This window comes from Strix aluco, chromosome 8 (assembly GCF_031877795.1).
Source record: "Strix aluco isolate bStrAlu1 chromosome 8, bStrAlu1.hap1, whole genome shotgun sequence".
Classification (NCBI taxonomy): domain Eukaryota; kingdom Metazoa; phylum Chordata; class Aves; order Strigiformes; family Strigidae; genus Strix; species Strix aluco.
Window position 1 is genome coordinate 31,824,648 of NC_133938.1, and position 19,179 is coordinate 31,843,826.

At 43.9% G+C, this 19,179-nt stretch overlaps 1 protein-coding gene across 2 annotated transcripts in view; it reads left to right on the forward strand.

Annotated features, from left to right (window-relative positions):
* Positions 1-5,971: 5,971 nt before the first annotated feature.
* COP1 (COP1 E3 ubiquitin ligase) overlaps positions 5,972-19,179 on the forward strand; it is a 129,745-nt gene continuing 116,537 nt past the window's right edge. Inside the window, exons 1-5 of one of the 2 annotated variants that reach the window (XM_074833032.1) lie at positions 5,972-6,468; positions 12,971-13,030; positions 14,549-14,646; positions 15,973-16,049; positions 18,437-18,556. In XM_074833032.1, coding sequence (XP_074689133.1) covers positions 6,116-6,468; positions 12,971-13,030; positions 14,549-14,646; positions 15,973-16,049; positions 18,437-18,556 — 708 coding nt within the window. In that variant the 5' untranslated portion in view covers positions 5,972-6,115. The remainder of the gene's footprint in view (positions 6,469-12,970; positions 13,031-14,548; positions 14,647-15,972; positions 16,050-18,436; positions 18,557-19,179) is intronic. The other variant, XM_074833033.1, reaches the window with a different exon arrangement.

Here is a 19,179-nt window from a genome sequence, read left to right on the forward strand (position 1 = left end):
CCCAACATGGGTTTGATTTGGGCAATGAAAAATAGCAGATGGGCTAGATGGAAAAACTCACCTGTGCCAACAGAGTTCACGTCTGGCAGAGGCAACAGGGCAGTGTGAAATTTCCCATGTCAGAAACCACCAGTAGTTCAGTGGATCAGACCCTGAAACGCCTTCATTGGTACCTGCCTTCCATAGAAGGGTACATTTTTCAAAACCCATTGGTCTGCACCAGGAGAATCAACTCCAATGAATGAAGGTGGGCTGGAAAATATTCAGGCTGGTCAACCCTAATATGGCTTGAAAATACTGAGATTTCAAATAGATTTCTTTGTATGTGTTTCATGTTCTGATTTTTTTAATCCTTCCAGTTTACTCGTTCAAGACTGCCCCTATAACCACACGGGCCAAGCACACACTTCCCTAAAAATACTGCAGAGCAATGTGGCTCAGGCAAACAGCAGATCCAGGCAGCTGGAGCTGCAAGAAAACATCAATTCTTGCAAGTCACACAGTAAATCGTAACAGGTGGCAATGCTAAAGACAGAAGACTTTTGCCATGGATAACATAATGGAGAGAGTTCACAGGAGACAGCATCACATGCTAATGCTCAAAAAACCAATTGCAAGCCACGAAATAGACCTGTTCCATGCTATAAGGGCACTTAGACTACACCAGTGTCAATCATATGTTGTGGGAAAGAAATCATCCTGGACAGAGATGCCAAATTCATCTTTATTAAAATAATTAGTACAGTTACACAAGGAATTAATCTGGTCACCGATGTATTTAGGCCTGGTGTATTAGCTGAGAGTGGGAGCGATAGCAGGGGCTGAGTTTGGCCACGTTTTGGGGTGTTGATGGGAGCCAACACACCAGGTAAGGAACGGCTGGGTCTTGCCCCTGCACTGCATGAGAACCAGTGGGCTTTGGCAGAGCTGCAGCATCCTGAGAGGGACCTGGGGTTGCACATGTAGGGTGGGCTAAGCCTGTGTGAGAGAGAAACCATGTGTAGCCCCGCTTATGCCAAGTGGAGGGTTTAGTCAATACTTGCCTAGAAAGCCCACTCTTTGAATACAACAACTTTCAGAGCAAAAGGACATGCCATAAGGGAACCTTCACTCTACCCCCTGGCACATGCATTACAGTGTGGTGTTTAACAAGAAGACAGCATCTTCTTTTTTTTTCCCTGTAAAGGGAATTTCATAATTTTGAGCAGTGAAACTGGTATTGATTGTGTAGGTCAGGCTTGTGTAGGTCAGAAATGAAGTCAGGCTCCTCTGTAGCTTTGCTTCAGTGCACACACATTGAAACGGCAGTTGCACATGCATTTCTCTTCAGGTTTCTATAGCGCCTGGAAACTTTGGAGACAGTATTTCAGTATTACAGAAGAATCACCAAATTATTTTAACCTCATTTTAGTTCAATCAAGTCAAATGCCTCTTCAGAAGACCTGAATGGTGCATTTTGTAGTGTAAAGATGACACTTCTCCCAGATACTCTTTTTTTTTTTTTGCTTTAAAGGGTCGGAGCTTTTTAAACACAGCAGTAAATGTTAATATTTTATTTTGCTGATTCTTCATTTCTGAAAAAGCTTAAACCATTTTTGCTCAAAATCTCTACACCAACTTGGAGCTACCCTGAGGCTGATGCATAAAATTCCATCTGTGAGTGGCAAAGATGTTGTTATAAAGCAATGAAAAAATTCTTTTTTTAAATAACTCTGTATAATGTTAACTATAATAGATGTCACTAAGCATCCTCCCTCCTAGCACTACTTGCTTCTGCACTATTGAACTAGAAAAGAAATTAAAAAAACAACGAACCAACCCAGTCTCCCACAGTTCCTGCTGTACTTATATCCCAAGCAGCCTGAGTTAACTTAAATTATATATTTTAATAACCAAATATTCTTTCACAGTCAGGTTTCAGGTGATGGCTAGACATGTACCTGAGTTGTCATAAGAGCAGTTAGTTCCTACCCCTCTGCCAAAACATGGTCACTAAGTGCATCATGGCCATTCCCTGTGCAGGCACCAAGCGGGTACAGCTGCTCTGCAGAGATGTCTGCTGTGGGCAGGGAGCACTGGGCTCTCTTCCCCCATCTGACCATGCCCTCCAGACCCCCCCTGTTTCTGTGTCCGACTGTGGGAGTTGAAATTCAGAGAGATGTGTCCGGGTTTCTCCCAGTAAACAGAGGAGGGAGTGTACCTGATGGCTAGGGACTGGGTCTCCTGGAGAGCTTTACTGCGGGTTAGCTTTAGGAGAAGTTGCTGACAGCCTAATTTTCAGATTTATGGAGCATTAACAGTTCCCATTGACTCTGTAACCAGGTGATGAATCTGTCTACGCTTCATTTTTCTCAGCTGTAAAATGGGAGAAATGGCATTTCTGTCACTGGGTAGCAGGGAGGTTAATGCAATGATTATTAATAAAGCTCTCTAATGACCTCTGGAGCAGCAATTCCCAAGCCAGGGTGGCAGTTCCTAGCAGGGGTTGCTGCGCTGCTGAACAGACTAACAGACCCAGTGGAAATCAGGCGGCAGCAACAGGCCCAGAAACGGAAGCAGAAATAATTTTCCCGATGACTCACCAGCAGCCAGGAGCAGAGCCCGGGAGGTGACTGTCACTTCCCCCAAACATCTGTCCCACGCATTGTTTTGTGTGGAAGAAGTCTCAGTCTCCCTTCATGGTGATCCATGCAGAGCGTCCTTAATGATTTCTGCAGCTCTGCTACCACCGGCCATCACAGCCGCAACTGCCTGTTGCACAGGTAAATGGACCTGTAATCATAAAAGTCACAAGCTTGGGACTTATTATAAGTAGGATTTATGTACCCAGAAGAGCAGAACCTATATTGCTATTAAGGTTCATTCATCTATAGACAGTACTTCTCTGCTCCTTCCTCTAATGTCAGGGTTAGTGTGTCATCTCTCCTTGCACAGGATCAGAACTGGTACTTTGCTGTTTGGGACACGATGAGTGAGTGGCTCCAGAGGCTGGAAAATACAGAAGAGTAAGAGTATATTCCTAGAGCCAGTCTTTCAAAATGTACGGCTGTCAGAAATACTGGTTTCATTGTATAAAGTATTCTCTAAGGGCTACAGCTGGAGACAGTGTACCCCAGAGTAACTGATTTGTTTTCAGCCAAAGTTTCAGGCCAGCCCGGAACGGGTTGTGTGTTCTGGATGGGTAGGAGGTGTTTGCCTTGCTGTGCTCCACATGCCTTTGAAGGCAGACAGACATAATATCTCCTTTAAGAGGAGATACAAAGGTAATACCCAGATTAAGGAAACACAAGCAATCCTTCGGGGGCAGATTTGAACCTGAACAGGACCCTAGGAAGAGCGTGCTACACGAGGGTGCAGGTGTCCCCACACCAGGACTCTCCCCTCTGTCCCAAACTCATCACGAGTTGTGCTTCAGTGCAGGATCTCAGCCCCGAGGCAGTGCAAGCATCTGGCACACCGCTGGCTGGAGGAGACAGAGAAAAACCTCTTACAGCTGATTTATCGTGTTTCACTCTTGTACCCCTGCCACTGAGTCTAAGAACAGCATTGTCGATACTCAGACTGTAGCAAATTAATTCTTAGCGCTCATTTCATGCTAACAGGGACTGTAAGATAACTGATGCACCACTGTTCCAGCTGTGGTGAACTTTTAAAACCAGGAGACTTTAACCATGTCCTTTATCCCGGTACAATGCACAGGTATCTCTGGGAAGCAGCACCTTATCTTCCCTTAGGCTGCATACAGTGATCTTGGGACTGCTAATGCAAGGTAACCCCAGGAAACAAATGTCTCCAGAAGCCAGAGGCTGTTCAGTATTCATCAGGGCACTGAAGAGAAGGTCCTCATTTCGAGGGCCTCCAAGAGCCTGTAATGATATCCTAAAGCCAGGTATTAGGGAGTCAGTCCTTTGGTGCTGGGTGCCACACTCACTGACAGGCCTGTGGGTGGAGGTGTTCTTGTGAAGGCCAGTTACATACAGGCATAAGTGGGCATATATTTGATCTTTAACAGCTTTTACCTGTGTCATTTTTCCTCCCTGGAGCCCAGTCAGTAATGGCATTAAAGGATAGCAAGACTTTTGAAGGACCAGCCAGTATTTCAGTACACATAAAGCATGTAGACCCGTTATTGCCAATAACACTGCTTACTACTACTTTGTTCTTCCCTTGGAAACCCAAAAGTCCATTGCAGACACTCATCCATAAAGCTTTGGGTCTCTCTGGAAGACAAGGAAATTAGGTTTTCCTTTCTCTTAGCAAGAGGAAATATGATGTACAAGGACACCAATGGTCAGGCTCAAAGAAAGGTATTTAGGCTCTTCTCTTTTGCTCCCACTGAAAACAGGGGGATTTGATGTGTTCCAATGTCTTTATGGGGTTAGTTCTGAGACTTGCCACTCAGAGGCTATTTACAGAAAGCAGGAGAACACAAGGACTAAAAAAAACCCCCAACAAAACAAAACACCAAAAAGCACCCCAAAAACTATAAGAAACAACAGCAAAGAGTTGTATCATGGGAGTGACTATAATGGCAGATGTCAGCTTGTAAAGGTGAGACTACTGATCTGGATCTCAAAGAGATGCTTTTGAATGTCCTGGCTTGCACCCATCCACATTTCCACACTAACATCCCTCAGAGAGTTTGGGTTTTGTTGACGGTCTTGTTTTTGGGGTTTTTTTCAACATTAGGGTTAAATGCACAAAGGCAAATACCCGATGGTGTTCAGGCGCAGTTGAGAGGGGAGGTGAGGAGGAGCACTCCACAGCTCTCCTCCTGCAGCAGCACCTCCAGAGTAAAGCCAGAGGTGTATTTTGCTACACTCCCTTTGGGACACTTGTGATCCGGTGTCCCTGGCACCCTGCTGCATGCCAGAGAGGTCTCCTGACCAACACTGCCTACCTGAAGCCACCTTTTTTTCTCTCAGACCAGTTTTACCAGCTCATACTGGTTTTACAGCCCACTGAAGGCTTACTCTGCTGTCTGTACTGGGAGGAGTGCTGCAGAGCTGATCGCTTTTTGGGCGTTTTCCCATACCTGGGTTTAGGATTACCATCCCCAGGGAATGCCCTAGTGTTTCACTAGCTGCCTCTTTAACCCTAGACAGGTAAAGCTGACTGCAGACATACAGTTACTCAGCAGAAAGCAAGCAATACATTTCTATACGTTGTTGGAAGAGAAATGAAAGGGAACAACAGGTATCTCTCTGCAGTACTTCTGGCCAAGCTGAGAAGTTGGCAAGTGCTGTGTTTCATGAACCCTTCAGTTTGGCTTGCAAAAGTCTGGGTCAGGTGGCAACATTTCCCTTAACACCCAAAACATCTTTCGGGCATCATTTATTAACACTTTATCCATTAACTTATGCAGAAAGCGGTCTGCCCTTGCTTCTGTAAAACCATGGGCTACTGTAGGGAAACAGAAACACCCTCGTGAGCCCCCTTAGTGGGATTCCCACCTGCCCAGGCAGTGAAAACAGCCGGCTCGAGCGCGGCAAAAGCTGCCAACTCAGTACCGGACGCCTTTCTGTGGGGCTGGGCAAGGTTCGGTACTCAGGGAAAAGCTCAGCAGGCGCAGAGCTGCTCTCCGGGGTGCACATCCCGGGTGGTAACTGCAGGCGAGAGCACCCTGTGAGGCCCAGAGCAGCCCTGCCCCTTCCCGGGACCCCTCTGTGGCGCGGAGGGGTCGGGGCGGCCAGCGGCGGTCTCTGACCCCCCTCCCCAGCGTTGCCGCCCTCGGACGGAGATGTGGTGGCAGGCGGGACGCCTCCTGTCTCGCAGCAACAGCTAGGGATGCCCCGTGTGGCCTTTCCCGGGGCGCGCAGGGGAGCGCCCGGGGGCAGCGGAGGCCGGGCCGGGCCCCCCGCCCCGCCCCGCCGGGAGCCCGGCCCCGCCCCGGGCCGCGCATGCGCGGCGGGCTGTCCGCCTGTCAATAAAGCTTGAACAAGCGCCGGGCCGGGGACGCGCGGGCGGGCGTGTTTTGGTTTTCTTTTTTTTTTTTTCTTTTTTTTTTTTTTTTCTTTGAACGAACTTTATTGTTCCCGCGGCGCTGTGCGCGCGGGGATGCGCTGAGGCCGCTCCGCTGTCGGCCCCGCTCCGCCCGCCCCGGCCCGGCCTCGGCATGTCGGGCAGCCGCCCGCCGCCGCACCCCGCCGCGCCGCCCGCCGCCACCCCGGCCTCCTCCTCTTCCTCCTCCTCCTCCTCCTCCTCCTCTTCGGCGGCCATGGCGCCGGGCTCGTCCTCCTCGGGCGGCGCGGCGGCGCGGCCTGTGCTGGTGGCGGCCGCCGTGTCGGGCTCGGGCGCGGGGCTGGCCCGGCTGGCGGCGGCGGCGCGGCCCGGCGGCGGCGGCGGCTCCTCGGCGGGAGGCGGCGGTAGCGGCGCGGGCGGCGGCGGCAGCAGGAAGAGGCCGCTGCTCACCCCGCTCTGCAACGGGCTCATCAACTCCTACGAGGACAAGAGCAACGATTTTGTCTGGTGAGCGCGATATATCGCGATAGCGGCACCCGCTGCTCCTCTGAGGGAAGCCGGGGCGCCGCCATGCCGGCGGGAAGCCCGGGGGGTGTGAAATACCGGCGGGAGGACGGAGCAGCCGGCAGCGGCCCCTCCGGGGCTCTCTGAGGGGAAGAGGCGTTGGTACAGCTAATTGCCCTCGAGGGGTTAGGCTTTGGGTTCCCCCCCCCTCCCCCCGCGTTGTGGCTATCTGTTTGCTTTTTGGCCCTGCGTAGCAGCGTTGCTTTCACCTTCTGTGCTCTTAAGCAAAATGAGGTTATTCCCAGCAAGTTCCTCCTTGGGTACGCTCCGGAGCAGCCCAACTTATCGGAAAGGACCCGCAACCCGAGGTGTTTCCTCATAACGTGTTGACATCGCAAGCGAATGTCCTGTTTTCCTGGGCAGTGTAGCCTCAGCAGGGGCCGGAGGGGCTCTGGCCTCCTGAGGGTGAGGCGACTCCTCTGGAGCCCTCGCGATGTCCTGCTCTGACCTCGGGAAGAGGAGCTAGCGGAGGAGTTTGTGCTCCTGCCGATGGAGATCCAAGGAGTCTCATGGTGGTTGACAGATCCAAGAAAGCTGGCATGGGCTTGTATCCCTCGCTGGGAAAGGTTGGCTAGTTTGAAACAGCGATAAGGTTTGTGTCAGTCTGGCACCTAAAACCAGATGAGTGGGAAACTTCAGCGATGATGGGATAAAGATTTTTCTTGAAGCCATTCAGATGCTGTCCTTCTAATGTCTGGCCAAAGCTGCAGCTCATATCTCAGCAGAAGTGGTAGATGAAGGCCCTCTGCAATGTGTGGTTTGGGAACTGTTGGTAATTTGCAGTTTTAAAGAGAGCCCATTGCTAATGGGTTTCAAACCTCCTGACATAAGGAGTAGGTTTGATTTTTATAGCTGGTTGGCTGTACTAAAATGTGAGAACAGAAAGTAAGTGGTAAGTGTTCGCATCTGAGAGAGTCAAACAAGTGAAGAGATACTGGAAAGAAGCTTGAGTTGTGGGAAAGTCATGTATCTGAAAGAAGAAAAAAAAAAGAGGAAGAGAAATGGGCCACAGCTTCCAAGATGACTTTGTCTGACAGCTCTGACTTGCAGGTGACAGTTGGCTGTTTGGCATCTCCACAGGACAGCCATTGTCTCAAAAACCTGTAGACTTGATTTTACAGCTTTGTAAACTGCCTAACAGAGTAGATAGGAAATATCCTTGCTGCTGAAGTGCGAATCTGAAGCTGCTAAGAAGTTGGGGGCAGAAAAAACAGTACTTCTTACTAATAATAAATAATAATCAAAAATTACTGCTTATCACTGTAAGTAATGGTTCGGTCAGTACCAGAATTGGGATGAGAGGACATCTGTAATCAGCTGTAGTCCTGCTCTGGCTGAAAGCTCTAGGCCGTGTTAGGTGGTTTTAAGGGCACTTGGTGTGGGAGATGGCTGTGCTGCTGTTGCTCATGGGTTTTCTGGTCGTGGGGGATAATGTGATTGCAGAGGCCCATGCCCCTCTGTTCCCTCTAGAGTTATGCTCTAGCAGTAGTGGTCTGCAACCATCATTCCCCATCCATTTCTAGTCAGTTGTCATTGCCCATTTTGTTGTCTGTTGTAGAAACGAGGGTGTTTGAAGGGAAATTACACCCATAACAAGTTTGTAGGCCAGTTAAAGTATTTTTAAGACGGTTCAAAAATGTGAGTTTCTTGTTTTATGTTTCTAGTTTTTTCTTGTTTGTTTGGTTTTTTTGGTTTTTTGTTTTGGCTTTTTTTCCTGCAGGTAAGTACTGTGTATTCTTCAAGGAGAACGTGTAATTAGCTTCTTTCTCCTCATTGAGGAGTGCTGCTGGCTAAACAAGTGAGAGGGGAAGATCAACTGAGTAGTAATCAGGTCAAAATGTCTTTTCTTGTCCCTCTCCTCTTGGTATTTACAAGAGCCACATTGGGGATATGGAAGCACAGGTCAGAAGCTTTAAGAGGAGACAATGATTACAGTTAACTTACCTGGGTTCTTCACTGCTGTATATTTCTGTGGGCTGTAAGACTTGTTCTTACTTATTAACGCTAGCTTCAAATTATAGTATTCCTCTCTTTTGAGTTAGCAATACAGTTATGCAGTACAGAAATAAACTTAACTGGGCAACTCTGGGATTCTGAGCAATATCCAAGATGACAGGGGGGTGTGTGTGTAGGTTTAAATAATTGATTTAAAGAAGTTTTGGACATCTCAGTGTGAGAAGCAGAGGTTTTCCATATACCAGTTTTTTTCGTAAGGATGCTTTCAAGATGCTGCCAGCTGTAGGGAACAATTGGTAATTTTTCTGAACATGGGCTGTGAATTGCTGTTAGTTACAGCTGTGAATTCAGGGGTGGATTCTGCCTGTACCAGACTGAAGGTGAGAGAATAAAGAAGTTTGGGTGAGTTTTGAACATCAAGGTGCAAGTGGAAGTTCTGTAAATAGTGTTAATGTGTGCAGCCTCCCTGCCTGTCTTCTGAAAGTGCTGCCTCAGCGATGTGAGGCCTAGGTTTTAACATAAATGTTGGCATACGTTGCTAGTTTAGGTTGTGAAATGTTTACCAAGTGTATTCTCAGGAGGTTGCAAGTGTGTATTGTTTGTGGTATGTATCAGCTTCTGCCTGGAAATGTGTAACTCTAGTCAGGAAAGCAAATAGTTCTGACTTACTGAACAACTTTTATTATAAAAGGGGAAACTTTGTTTCTCTTAGTGCAGGATGTAGAATTTCAAGATAGTTTGTGCTGTTCCTGCAGCCGGGCATCTTTCCACTTGCCTGGAGACCATCTCAAAGGCAATCCTCTAATAGGTAGATTTTCTCCTGTCCAGCAATGTAATTGCTTACAGTTTTCCCGGGCCTTACATTAGCCCTCCCAATCAGTGGTTGACTAAACCTTTTTAAAACGAGTTACTATTTGCTTTTGTCCCTGGGTGGAGGGGATCTCACTGTAGACTGTCTCTTCAGTGGCTGCTTCATACAGTACTTGTTTCTGAGCTCTGCCATAAATATACATATGGAAGAGGCGATGTTGCATACTGACCTGGAGAGGTACATCCAGCAAACTCGGGTGTGGGAAGGGTTGTGTGCCACGTTTAAAGGTGCACTTGCAGGTTCATGGGTTTTTAAAAGCAGTTCTTTCCTCGGGTGGTTATCTGTTAATGCCAGGCCCGGGCTGAGTGTAGTTGTTCACTTGTTTGTGATCTGGCAAACCCCTTTAGTAAGGAAAACTGCAAATTGACCCTGGAGGTCACAAACTAAAAAACACAGTGAGCTGTTTACGTACCATGCACAATGATGGTTTTATAATCTATTGTTATATTGGAGCTTCATATTGGGTAAAGAGTAATGGTGGTGATCTTTAACCTGGACACCTTCCACGTGAAGGACAGAGCCAGCAGCAAGTCCTACTCTCTGCTTAGACCAAAGAGGAGCAGAATAGGAGGGAGAAACTGTAATGGGTCTTGTTTGCTGCAGAGCAGCAGAAAATTTGAAATGTGTTTAAATTTTATAGTGACTACTTCAGCCAGGTGTTTGTGTAGCAGCAGGGTGGCAGTAGCACTCTTGAGAGGTGCCTTGAAAACAGCTGGCAAAACTTACAGGCATGAACTTGGTTAAAAAGATTTTAAAGAATGTTTGAGGTCTACCCCATAGCGAAAGAATGGTAAGCCTTTGCAGTGCTGGATAAAAAACTGCTTAGTAAATAAAGCATCAGAATCTGGTAAAGATCAGTGACATTTTTGGCTTGCTGAAGTAATCTGCATCCTTTTTACCTGGCTCTGCTACTTAAGACAAATAGAGAATAAGAGCTATCTCATGCAGAAAGCCTTGATTTCACCATACCTGTGCTGCTCAGTTTCGGTGTACGCTACAAGCTGTAGTGTGTCTCAAGCCCCCACCACTCCACTACTTTCTTAACCTTCCCTCTGTGTTAGATTAACTTAAAACAACTGGTGCATAGCAACTTTCATGTGTTACAGCCAGCTTGGCTTCAGTAAGCATTAAAAGACATCAATCTTGCTTCCACTTGTAAATCAGTGAGCATTTCAGGGGAAACAGTTCTTAATGGAAACTTCAGGCTCTGTTAACGATGACCCTGGCACTGAATGGCTATGTTTGCTGGTTCTGATTGCTTTTTCTCAACTATTTTGGCTCTGTCAGTTCTCCAATCAAACTGGTAGTATGAAGAATATGTTTGGGAACAGTGGTCTTGGGTAACTGTCATGTTAGGAGGTAATCTTCCTATTTTAGCTCTAATTTGTGATGTCCTGTTGCAGATGGAGGAGCATTACAGCCTTGTTGATTGCTGCATTTCTTGGAGGCAGGGCATTAGGAGCAGGCTGGAAGGAACACATTTGGTCCTGTGGGAAATAGCAGTTTTTAGTGAGAGTGGGTCTGTGTTATGCAGCATGGCTAGGAGAAGGCAAAGAACTTAAGCTGTTCATCACCAGTGGGGAGAAAACAGCCCCAGACACTCATATAAGTCTTTGACTTTCTGTTTTAAAGGCCAGCTAATAGAATACAAAGATGCTTAATTCTCCTCTTATTAATCCACCCTTGTAGGCTAAGTTTGGTCATAATTTATTCTGACTAAACAGTGCCTTGAAACTAAATAGTTTCTAACTCGGAAACAGTGACTTGCACTCCAGAAGTTGGTGCTACTCAACACAGATGATGTGCAGAAAAGGGTCTGTCAGGGTGGAAGAGGCAGGTGAGTGTTATTTTTGAGGCTTCTTTTGAGGTGTCTCAGAGAGTAGCATTATGTTTTGATTCGTTTGCCTTGACATTGTGTTTATACAGACAATTTGGTGGAATATTTAAGACAACCTGGTTTGTATGTGAGGTTGGACAAACCTTTCAAGGCATCCATGTTTTCCAGTTTGATGATTCAGAGGGGGATTGCACTGGCAGAGGCTGCAACTTCCCTTCTGTGGGCTTAAAAAAAGTATTTAAGAGGTGTTCCCTCCTTCCTATTTTTAAATGCCTAATGGGGTAACAAATGTTAGTATCCTCTAAAATGGATGACAGAAAGGGGGAAGGACTTCTGTGCAGTACTAACAAGGGGAGAAATTGAGGTGCTGCCTTCCCCTACTTGGCCAAGCATTTCTTATTTCAGTCTGATCTGGGTTTTTGATCTTTAATTCAAAAAGATTGGTACTTTTCAAAAGTTGTTAGCAGTTTATTAACAGCTCGTTCTGTGGGAACTGCCTTGTTGTCAGGAGGTGGGAGGAGGCTGTCTCTGAAGAAAACAAATGCTGGTGAAAACCTCTCTGAACTGAGATTGGTGTGGATTTGTGGGAGTGAGCAGAGAGCATTTGGATCTCTTAAGGCCTTGAAAGCAAGGTGAAGCTAGTGACACAGCTGATATGTGTTATGTGCAGAACTGTGACACTGTTGTCCACAGCATCTCCCTGGTTAGCTGTCTGAGACCTGAAGATGAGTGTGTATGTGACAGCATATCTTACCAGCTATCAGGGATAGCAGCCGTAGGAGTCACTGGAAGTAAGATGCAGCTCTCCTCTGCTTTCACTTGTGTTTCATTTTCCTTTCAAACATGTCACAGCCACTTGATGATGAGACAGATTTCTTCCACTACCCATCTCACTGAATTCCTGCCTCTCTTGTCTTGCTCAGGTTCCCGTGGAGCACTGCTTGCTTGCACATCCTTCTCTTCAGCTCCCTGCTTGGTTCTTGGTGATCCCTCCCGGAGAGATGGATGCGCTTTGGTCACTAACTAGTCTTGGGGAAAAAAACCCAACGCCTTTGTTTCCGTTTGCATTCCTATGTCTTCCTTATGAATAGTCTCATATTCTCCCTTTCCTGTCTTCTCCTTTGACTTTGTAATGCCGTGCTTGACTGCTGGTTCCCTCATTTGGGTGCGCTGTACCTTCATTGTGCTCTTCAGCAGCCTCAGCCCTGCTGCTGCCCCGCAGTGCTCTGCAGGCACACCCCCTCGTTGGCACCTTCTCCCCCTGCTTATTAGTTCTTGTGATATCATTACTATTTCTGTTCTCCTCTGCCTCTTTGTGTATTTTTTTTAAATTAGAGATAGTTGTTGGCTGAAGAAAGGAAGGATAAACTAATTTTGGTGTCATTTATAAATACCTTATGCCTGTTCATGTAAAAAAATACTTTTTACATTTCGTTTGAGACTTAGTACAGATAGTTAGGACGTTCTTCTGTAACCTTGCTTGTTGAAGATACTCTGGCTTTGGGTGGTTTCCATCTGTTGAAAGCTTAAAGAGTGAACACTTACCTAGTTTCTGATTGTAGCAAACTGCAATATCATTCTGAGCTCGAAGACCTGTTGATTGCCCTTTTGATCTTTATACTGCCTGGTTGCTGTTGCACTTGTGTGTCCTCTTTCATTTTACAAATAGAAAATACTACCTCAGCGTGGTTAGGTGGCTGCTCTGAATTAATAATACTTTCCTTCCTTTTTTAACATAAAAAGGCATATTTGTGATTTGCTTGTATTTGTTTTGTTTTCAGCCCCATCTGTTTTGATATGATTGAAGAAGCCTACATGACAAAATGTGGACACAGCTTCTGGTAAGGTGGTTTTTTTGTATTGCACAACATCTGTCTCTTACAGCGTGTGTGGACTGATGTTGCTGTGAATCCCTCTTCTCCCAAGTTTTTCTTACTTTTCTGTCTTCTGTCTCTGAACTAAAGAAAGGTTGAAATAAAATTTTAAGAGGAGTACCAGTTAGATTAAAAAAACTGTCTTAGTGTTTAGAACAAAAAATGTTGTGCCACCATATTTCCTCTGTAAAGGAGTACAGTGGTCATAAACTGCTGGTAGCATCCAGTACCCAGTCAGAACAGTTTGTCAATTTATCTTCCTTGGTCCTGCATCTGTAGAGGTCAATAGGAGTGATTGTTGGTGTTAGGAGGTGCTCCTTGCCTTTGTGCAAGACTGTGTACAGTTTGAAGTGGCTTGCACGTTGTCTATCGCAATTCTCTTAAACTTTTTAACAGAGGATATGCTCAGGCTTGTTTCTGTTGTATTGAATTGGCCCAAGGTCCACTTATTTTTCAGTGTGTTATCCCTGGCTGTCATGAGGAGCAAGTGTTTCATGGAGACATACAAGAGCCCTCCAGGGGCAGGTGTGGAACTATCTGCCGCTCCTGCTCTCAACTAGGGATTGGAATAAATGTTGAACCATTACGTTTTAATGCTCTGTGTACATCATACTCTTACGGTGTCTTTTAACTAGAAATAAGTTTCCTACCTTTTACAAGAAGTAATACTTTAGTAGCATAAAGCACTTTCTCAAGCAGCAGATTCAGTTTCAGAAATATTTTGACCTACAACAGGTAAGATAACAGCTGGTTTGCACCCTCTATGGTAACACTTTATCCCTGTGATCTGTAACTTTATTCAAGAGTCCAAGATGAGAAGCATTCAGATATATTTAGAAAGAACAGAGCAATGTTGTCACATGATGTCTCTACCAGCAGTTGACATCAAGCTGTGGGTTCTTAGTGAGATGCTTAAACCTGATGCTGAAGTGCATCTGGTAGTTTGCTCTGTCCCTCAAATAGCTAACAGTTCAACAGAGCACACCTCCAGTCACTTCTGATGAGAACAGCCAGGGGTGGGGGAAATGTGAGGAGTTGGTGATGGTGTTTGCTCTGTGCTCAATTACTCAGAATGCGTAATAGCTTTTACTGTCACCTGCTAAATATTTGGTTAATCTAGAAGAGTTGCTTCTGAATAATGCAGTCTGGTTTTTTAGCTCTACCTGTGGAAGGGGAGTGCATGAATTTGAGATGGAAGCATGGCTGAAGTATCCACGTTGCCACAATCCTCAGGGAAATAAGAGTGAAGTACTTAAATACCTTTTGTAATCCTTGCCAAGAAACTTTGCTGTTTTTCTGCTGTAGCATGCTCTGTGTTAATACTGGAACATCTTGACTCCACTGTAGGATCTTGGCAACGCAGCTGTTAGCTGGCAACACAGAGTACACATTATCTAAGGCTGATATTATTTACCTTGTGCTTATGTTTTGTTCCTTCATGTTTGCTCACTTGTTTTGTTTCTTTTTTTTAATGTTTTTAAACAGCTATAAATGTATTCACCAGAGCTTGGAGGACAATAACAGATGTCCCAAATGCAACTATGTTGTGGACAACATAGATCATCTTTATCCTAACTTCTTAGGTGAGCTCTAGGCTTGCTTGCATGAGAAACATCTTAGTTAAGGAAGTCAGGCACTTGTAAATTTGTCCTATGAATAACCAGCTTCTGGATATTGAAAATAAAATCCAAATATCAGCCCTTTGGTCAACTGTGGTTTTTATAAAAAAAAAAAAGTGGTTAGTAGTATAAATCGTTAATACTCCACTGCCTCCAGCAGTTCTGTATGCTGAGTTATAGTAGTGAGACTGACTTGCTGCTGTTTGCATACTAAGAAAAGCAAAATGAAGATGTTTTTCTGATGGCTAGATTTGAACTTTTTTATTTACTTTTGTTTTCTTGTGCTGTTGTCTGTCTAATAATCAAGAACATGCCCTGTTTACAAAGCACAGACACTGAAGGGAGGGAGGCTGAATTACACATTGTGCTAGTTTGGCTACTGCAGTGACATCCTTGTGATGTATGTATGTGTGTAAATCATATACAGAAAAAACTAATACACGTACATACATATGTGCAATCCTAATTGATAGCTGCTTAAACAGGAGAGAAATGTTCTTAACTGGAAATAGAGTTTAAAAATTTCTTATGGGGAGAAAAGATCAAAGGAAACACACTCCAATGTAAAATATCAAAATTAAATCAAATTGTGTTTTCATGTGCTTGGGATACCCATTTAATAGTAAGTAAATTAAAAGCCACAGTCACCAAGGAATACTTCAGAAATGGGCATCCTGCTTTAGACCCAAGCACGTTGTGCCAAAGGTGGTGCTGAGGCAGGCTTTGGAGTATGTTAGGCCACAGAGCACTGCTTCTGTATACCTGCATTCAGGGGTTTGAGGTCTGTGTTGGACAGGGAAGAACTTGTACATGTGTCTGCAAAGGGTTGGGGTTATCTTTCTCCCTTTGCACTGTTCACTAAATCGGTGCGAAATAAAACTGCAGCAAAAATATATCTTTAAAAGTGCACATAGTGATCAAAGGAAAAAGTTGTTCTCTTCAACTGTGCTTGTTTTTGGCCTGTAGTAAATCCATTAATGTTTTATCTTCTGTGATGTACTGCCTTGGAGTTGAAAAACTTGATCAAAGAATCGTGGGTGCTTAGAAAAAGGAATTGAAGCAGCTTGGGGGATGTATAGGCATTGTATTTGTTGATGAACTTTTTTAATAATCTTTATATACTTTACAAAAACAATCAAGGAGTAAATTGGTGAGGAAAAAAGTGGAGATGTCTACTGATAAACTTACTGTGGAACTAATAATTAAAGTAAAAATATTAAGGTAGAATCTTTCATACTTGTTTTGTGAACTTTAAATCCATCTCTTCTCTGACATCTTTATGTTTTTTAGTCAATGAACTTATTCTTAAACAGAAGCAAAGATCTGAGGAGAAAAGACTCAAACTGGACCATTCAGTGAGTAGCACCGTATGTTCCAACTTTCTTACTTTATATTTATTTAATGGTTCTGTACAGCAATTGTATCATTATGTGGCTTAATTTAGAAGAAATTATACTTTTGAGCGGGTGCTTTAACTAGGTTTATGAGGGGAATAATACCGATATCGGTGGCACTAGATCCCTTTGACCTTGTTAACTCTCGTTCTTCCTGCCAGCGTTATATGTGTAGAGGCAAGCTGTGTTAGCATAGCTGAGTGCAATATGATGCATTGAGTATAACCTGGGAAACTACCCATGGAAGCACACTTGTTTAAAGCTAATAATTTTCATTCAGCGTTGGAAATTACAGCTACAATGAGCGTAATGGATGATTAGAAGTGCCACGGGCTTGTCTGATCACGTGCAAGAAGCTGTATTCTGCAGGGAAGTTGGTAGAAGGCTAATAGCAGCCACAAGAGGGAGAAGGATGTGTTCAGAGTACTGGTGTTCTGGCTCTGATCCCAGATAAAACTGCCTGGATATCTTCTAGACTTGCTTTGTGTCCCAAAATCAGAGCATGATCTCCGTTCACAGTTCATGAAAACAGTGCATCAGTGGGTGCTCTTGTACATTAAGATAAAAAAGAATATGACATTAACCAGGAAACTTGCATATTTGTCTTGCTATGTCTAGCTTGCTTCCTTCCTTGGCTTCTATAATTCATGAATAAGGTTGCAAAGTAAGGTTAGAAATCGTGGAGCCCCTGGTTTTGTCAGTTAAAAAAAACCCCACTTTATTAAGTGTTATTAGTTTAGGGACTGTGTTGCAGCAACCAATGGTTTCAGCAGTTGTATGCTTTAGAAAAGAGCATGCTATAAGGATTCATTGGTTCACTCACAGTAAGTTTTTTATATTCAATATAAAATGTGCATATACCATATTAAGTATAAAATATGGATGAACCATATCTGGGTTAAAATGCACAGGAGTGACATGAAGGCGTGTATGGTAACCTCTTGGAAATTGATTCTATTCTTTCTCATAACACACCTTTAGAAACTATGCCCATAGATGCATCTATGTGAGATATCTATTAGTAAGTGAAAATCTACCATGATTTCATGCCCAAAAGTGTTGTGTCTATCTTTTGGCAGCAAATAAAAAATACCAACATCTCTAAAAAGAGAAACCTTGCAGTTGTACCAGCTCCTTAATGTCCCTGTTATCCTCTTGTATTACTCTTGCTCATTTACAAGTTGCAGCAAATGCACCATTTCTTGGTCATGGATTTGTTAAGGCATCTTTGAAGCTTCCCGAGTAGTTTAGCAGTAGTACATTCAACTAGTACATTAGTATGTTGAAGTTTGTCTCAAATCTTGTTGACTTGCAGTCAACAACTTTTTTCCAGTTGTTCCAGATAGAAATGGAGTTTTTGCCTGTGTGGTTTCCACAGGTTCTGTTGAGAGTTCTGTAAAACGTTGTGTATTCTATATGGATGTTACATATTTTATTTTTATTAATCTAGTCAATACAAATAAGCAACAACTTCTGAGAAAATGTCTGGTTTAGACTGGATGGCATTTCTAGTTCATGCAAATTTAAATATCTTGATCTAGTGTTATAGCTTTTATAAGGCAGGATTTTTTTTAATCCAGCTTTGTTTCTTACAAAGTCTAAAGACCTGTCAGCTGCTCCTATTGGTTCCTGAGGCTTTTTGATGTAAGGCTATATTAACATTAACCTATTATTCAGGTTTTCCTGTGCTAAAAGATACCTTTTTTTTCACTTTTTATTGACAAGGAGAAAAGCAAACAGCCTGTAGGGAAGAATGGGCTACATGGTAGTGTGCTGGCTCTCTGAGGAGTCCTTCTCAGCTCTAATGGGTAGAATGAGATGATCACCCTGATGAGCTCTGTCCCCTTCTCTCACATTTCCCATGAAAATATTCTTAAGAGGAGTAGTGTGGGAGGTGAGGATAGGAAAAATAACCTTCCATTTGAATTTAGCATGAGGGCTTTACCTATTACTTGCTTTAAAAAATTAAAAGGTATTGCCACTTAACAAGTATTTCAGATAGATGTAATCCAACTAAGCTTGGATAAACACGTGTTTTTCTTTCTCCCCATAGAAACATGTTCTCAGAACTAGGGCACAAATCAGATAAAATTGTGGCTGTGAAATAATCTCTTCCTAGCAGCAACAGCTATGCTCTCATAAAGCACTAATAGCTTCCAAATAAGATAAGCAGCTACACAGTAGGATAGAAGAGCTATATCCTGTACGTGTGGGAGAACTGGGAGTTCTGATTCCTGAAAATTGTTTTGTAACTTTTACAAAGGGAAATACTGCAGTGTTGCTCTTAATATCTGTTGTTGGATAGAGCCCTGGACGGCTTGTACTTGCTGTCTCTCCAACATTTCTTGTTCTCTTTCTAGAATGGCCATAGGTGGCAGATAATTCAAGATTTGTTGGGGACTGATCAAGACAATCTTGACTTGGCCAATGTCAACCTGATGCTGGAGCTGCTGGTGCAAAAGAAGAAGCAGTTGGAAGCAGTAAGAAGTTTCTCTTGTCTTATTTAAATGAACACTGTCTAGTTAGCAGTTTTTTCTTTTCACGCTTTTATCTTCTTGAAGTAAGATTCTATTGACGAATTAATTGCTCAGAATTTTCCCTTGCATTTTGGTGTTGAAAAGTTGGCTATCTCACTGACCTTTGTTGTAGCAAACTGACATTTCAACTGTGGTGCTATTAACATGCTTCCAGTGTTGCTGCTGGCACGCTTGTATAAACAAGCAGGGAAAATGGAAAAGAATAAGAGAAGGTGGCTAGCAGAACAGACATGCACATGAAGATGTTTGTTAAATGACTCTTGCACAAGTAAATATCAGATCTTTCTTGGTAATAAGCATGAAGAAGTCCAAAATAGAGGTTAAGGAATAAACTCAATGAGCGTGTGGAAAAAAAAAAATGACACCTTTTAGTTTCTGCTGGAACTGAAAGAATCTGAATGACTGCCACCCCTGAAGATCTTTTTTTAACATTTAATGCTTGAAAGAAAAGTTCAGATGTCTTGTTTATGAGGTTTGTTTGAAGATTTATACAGTATGAAGCAAGCTGTTCCTATGATTGACTGAAATGTAGTTGATTTGGGATAGTTCTTATGTATTTGGCCATT